Source organism: Atta cephalotes (assembly GCF_000143395.1).
Source record: "Atta cephalotes unplaced genomic scaffold scaffold00013, whole genome shotgun sequence".
Classification (NCBI taxonomy): domain Eukaryota; kingdom Metazoa; phylum Arthropoda; class Insecta; order Hymenoptera; family Formicidae; genus Atta; species Atta cephalotes.
The window spans coordinates 2,886,032-2,891,278 of record NW_012130077.1 but is presented as its reverse complement, the minus strand read 5'-3'; the positions used below and the strand labels follow the sequence as shown (position 1 = coordinate 2,891,278).

At 28.5% G+C, this 5,247-nt stretch overlaps 1 protein-coding gene across 1 annotated transcript in view; it reads left to right on the top strand.

The window, feature by feature from the left end:
* Positions 1–1,260, top strand: part of LOC105617511 (phosphoinositide 3-kinase adapter protein 1) — a 20,162-nt gene extending 18,902 nt beyond the window's left edge. The window contains exons 15-16 of the mRNA XM_012199066.1: positions 216–432; positions 680–1,260. Coding sequence (XP_012054456.1) covers positions 216–432; positions 680–1,260 — 798 coding nt within the window. The remainder of the gene's footprint in view (positions 1–215; positions 433–679) is intronic.
* The last annotated feature ends 3,987 nt before the right edge of the window (positions 1,261–5,247 follow it).

The following is a 5,247-nucleotide window of genomic DNA, read 5'->3' as shown; positions in this document are numbered from 1 at the left end:
TATATATATAATATATCTCTCTCTCTCTCTCTCTCTCTCTCTCTCTCCTCCTCTCTCTCTCTCTCTCTCTCTTTTTCATCTAAAATCGAATATTAATTTTATATTTGAACAAAATATAATCTTTAGAAGATATTACGTACTGAAAAGAATATGAAATAATAGTAAATTTATATTTTTATTTTGTTAATTTAGACACAATTTATTTTTAGCTCCAGAATGTCAGGGGGGATGAGAAAACTGGCATGACATCCTACGAAATACCACCTGCACCGAAACCTTTCACGGGCAGGTATTCACCGGCATCTGGGTATTCCCCATCACCGAGTCTCTCTATCGCGTGTGACCTTGATCTCCGACAAACACAGTCACCATCCAGAGTCAATGATAATGAGTATTACATTGCGTTTCCACCGTCGGGATTACCTGTTCATGGTAAATTAATAAAATTTAATACTCTCATTCCTATTTATTTCAAGCATCATTTCTAATTATTCTGAACAGTATAACAATTGAAAAAGAATATCCAAAAATTCGGACATTAATTCAGATATCTCATTATTCAGATATCTCTAGTATCTTTTAAATGTCCTTTAATTATTAAAGATGCATCTAATCACTTAGATAATTACATTTACAGAAATAATTAAGATCTCAAAAATAAATAATTCAATTTTCATAGCGTTTAAAATAGATACTTCGAAAGAACCGGGTACACCAAGTTCACTATGTGAACATCCAATGAATAATAATCACGACTTCGTCCAGAACGCTGTTTCATCAGATAAACATCAGGAAGAAATCGAAGCGACTAAACTTGTTAGCTACACGAACATTGATCCGGCGGCATTGATTTTCACTCCAATCGCACCAACAGGAATGTGCATTCCAGATTATACTAGTAACGAATCGACATCCAACGATTCTGTTCACGTGGATCGGGAAGCCGTGGAAGAACACATTAACGATACCGTCGAGGCGTGTTCCAACACCACGAAAGTGAAACCACCATTCGCTCAATCCGTTGTTGACGAGGTCGATTCTGCGCTTCGAGGTCAAGAGACAATATGCGATGAGGAACATGTACCGACGGATTCGGCGAACATTTCGAAAAACATGAATGAGGTCACCGAGACTAAAATGCCGGAATATATGAACCTTGCTGTTAATATAAGTCACGATGCCAAGGTTCTCGGCGCCATACCAAAGAAGTTGCCTGCACCACCCGTGCCACCACGAGGTACAACCTTTCATACCGTATAATTTAAATTTCACGCGACTTTTATAATTGCGAAAGCAAAATTAATCGATCAAGTCAATAAAATATATAAAAATATTAAAATGTAAGATTATAATATTCTTCTGTTTTTGTTGTTTTTTTTTTCAAATTTCTCTTCTTTCATTCTTGCAACGAAAGAAATAGCAAATTTTAAATGAAATTTGTAATAAAATTTAATAAATTTTTCATAATTATTATGAATAAATGAAATTAATTAATTAATTTTCTAAACTGATATTTGTATTCAATCTAAGATTAGCATATTTAGATAAGCTTCAAATCTGTTGAAATGTGTAAAATAAATCATTGAACCGTTGCAACAAATTTCAATGCAATTCTTTAAAAATTATTATTTCTTGCAAAGATCAAGAAAAAAAATTACGGGAATTTCTGATGAGTTGTAATTGAAAAAGATATGACTCATACGAATGTAACTGCGAGAGAAAAGTCCTTATTTAGTGACTTTATCCTCAAAGCATTTGGAAAACTGCAAAGTTATTTATATCACATATTGATGTACAGACTAATCAAATTTGTTAGAATATAATTCTATCAATTTCCTTAGTGCTATAATGCACAATTTCGTGATTTTGAAAAATAACGAATATAAAAATTATACATTTCAATTACGATGTATAAATATACACGTAATAATCTCGACGTAAAAATATTATAATTAAAATAGAGAGAATATATATATAAAAAATAAGTATAATTACATATGTACTCAAGTTTTTTTTATAATTATAGATTATTTTATATCAAATCCGTTTTCGATGAAATTTATTATTGTAATTGCAACTATAGAGAAATAAAAATTACAATAGTAATTGAAATGTACGTACATAAATATTTGTTGATAAGGTTTTTATGAACATTATATATCATTTAACCTACAAAATTTATAAGTGTCTTATAATGCTCGCAATAATTGTATGCAGTATAATATATGTATGTATCTACACGGAAAAAATATTTAAATCTAAAAATTTAACTAAATATACAGATCTGAAAATAATTTTATTGGGTCATCAAAATAATTATATGGAACACTTAAGAGTTGATGATGTTGCAAAAAAGTTCAACATTCTAAGCAATCAGTTCGAACATCCTATATACTTTTGCTGATTTAAACAAAATTATTTAGAAGCGTTGGTTTATATTTAGCTAAATTTTTAGATACTTCAGCGCAAAATTGTTCTTTTTGTATAAAAGTATAATCAAGTTAAGAGCAAGACAATGGTTATCGCCATTACCATTGATCAATCTTATTTTTATTATATATGCAATGAAAATTTAAATTCTCAAAAGTATATATCCACCCGTCCGATATTGATCATGCAAGCTAGTAATTCGATTATTCCCTTCACAAAGATTAAAATATATCAGAGTTAATTATATAATACGTCCATTAATTTCGGAATACGTCAGATTCAAACTGAGATCGTAAAGTGTATAATAAAACGAGCATTCTTGAATCCTATGTACATGTAGGAACATGATAAATATAAGACAAAGATGAGATAATCAGAGACCTAAACGAAATTTAATACAAAGGAATCATTAATATAAAAAAGAGAGAGCAGAGAATACAGATGAGCATAAAAATTTATGATATGCTTCTTTATTTATTATTACGCATTGTATATACGGTATGATACATACGATGTGTATGATACATACGTATAAATCGACAACGTGTCATGCTTGTCTTACTACTCGTTTGCATAACAATAGTGGAATGCTAAATTGCAAACGTTTGCAGATTACCGATGTATCTTTATACTCCCTGGTTTACTTCCCTCTGATTATATATGTACAAATATGGAATTCAAAAATATCATACTATTTGTGTGTAGCACAAGAACAATGTTATAGATAGATAATTAATTAACAGTAATTAGAATTAAATCGATTACATACTCTTTATTGTCTCGACTTCTCAGATACAGAGAGGCTTGAGTACCAAGATTGCATTTATCATTAATTTTTAAGACTAGTGCGTAACCATAAATATATTTGATATTGTATGTATTTTTTATTACACCCGCCGGATATTTTATTTTATATTTATGTATGTGTACTAGTAATAATGTGTACTAGTAAAAAATATAAGAACATTCTGAAATCTAGTTTTTATTAATTCACACATCTCTATTGCTTTTCAAAAAATGCAACAATAATAAATATAAGGCTGGAATGACACTCGTTAATACAAGTTTCTCTATTTATGCGTAATATATATTTGATCAATAGATATTGTTAAAAAGCTCACGTTAAAATATATTACTACAGTTAAAATATGCGTTGTAGTGATCATTACGGATAATGTGATTAGAAAATCAATAATCAAAAATTATTGAGGAATGATTATTCTAAATAATCATTCCTCAATAATTTTTAATCTGATTAGGGAATCAATATTATTGATTAGGGAATCTGATTAGGGAATCAAAAATTATTGAGGAATGATTATTCTAAATAATCATTCCTCAATAATTTTTAATCTGATTAGGGAATCAATAATCATTCCATCAGAAACTATTGAGGATTGACGTCAGCAATCCAATTATTGGATAATAAATAATTACTATTACTATTATAATAATTACTAAAGAGTCTATGTATAATAATCACTATGAAAATCCAATAATGATTATTGATATTCCAATATTTCATTTCCAGTAAGGGGAATAACATGTTTATCCATATAGTGAAACATATTACGTTTAAAAATATAATTACCGCGTATTAAAGCTCTCAATTGCCCGTGTTTTAATTGTTGTTAGTTTAATATCTCGAAAGCTCAACTTGTACTTTTTCTTTTATACACTGAAATGTATTCATGTCTATTAATACCTCAATATTTTTATCAAGAAAAGAAAAAAGAATTCGTTTTATTTAACTTTAAATTAAAAATAACATGTTCTAACATTTTATAATAATAAATTGAAACAAAAATAACTTAAAATAGTATCCTTTATCATAAAGGAAATCTCTTGAAGGAAATAGTTTTATACCAGAACCGCGTTCTTCCGTTCGAATAGGACTCTCATTAATTAGAGCTTTAACTACATTTGCGGTTATGGTTCACCACTGACGTCGATTATTGAAATCACATTCAAAGGCGTAACTATACGCATATTACGAAGAAATAATAATGTCTAAAATAGTAGCAATTCTCTACAGCATATAATCACAAGAAATATTAAATGTAAAAAATGCATCTAATTTTTAAAAAAATCATATCGGAAAAAAATAGAAAGTAAATTGTTCAAAAATAAATAATACTTATTTTAAATTATGGTAATTAATAGAATACGTATATACAGCGTTATAAAGTTACGAGCAAAAATAAATGGTGAGATGTTTAATGTTCGTTATGGAAGGGGAAAGTCGAAGCTGACGACAGCGAGCATATATATCAGAGGTACCATTCTATTGAGTGGCAAAAACGTGAAAGCATTGATCACTTTTGCTATCAGTTATATTCCTCGAGTATAAAAGTACGACATAAATAAATTGCATATATACTTCAAGTGTACGTTTTACGTGAAGAGCGTGGTTTCTCCCGTTTGCATTTCTCTATTAATTCTTATACGTGTATTACGCATTATCATAGAACAGTGAAACGCAAATGTCGAAGATCAGATAAATAAAAGAAGATAAAGCAGTATAAGCTCCTAGTGTTGCATTATATATAATCTCCAGATTAATCTACGAACGTGAATTATTTAATATTCTTTCCTTCTGTTTTTCTATAAATTAGTATAAGGAATATATAAAGAAAAAAGGGTAATGAATATTTTACTAATAAGATTAATTATTCTACATTTGTTGAAGTATGAAGATTAAAAAGAGAAACATTACAAAGACGCTATTCTGAAAAATGCATTTAAAATATTTATTTCATCCTGAAGAAAAAATAAAGCATATATATATATATATATATATATATATATATATATATA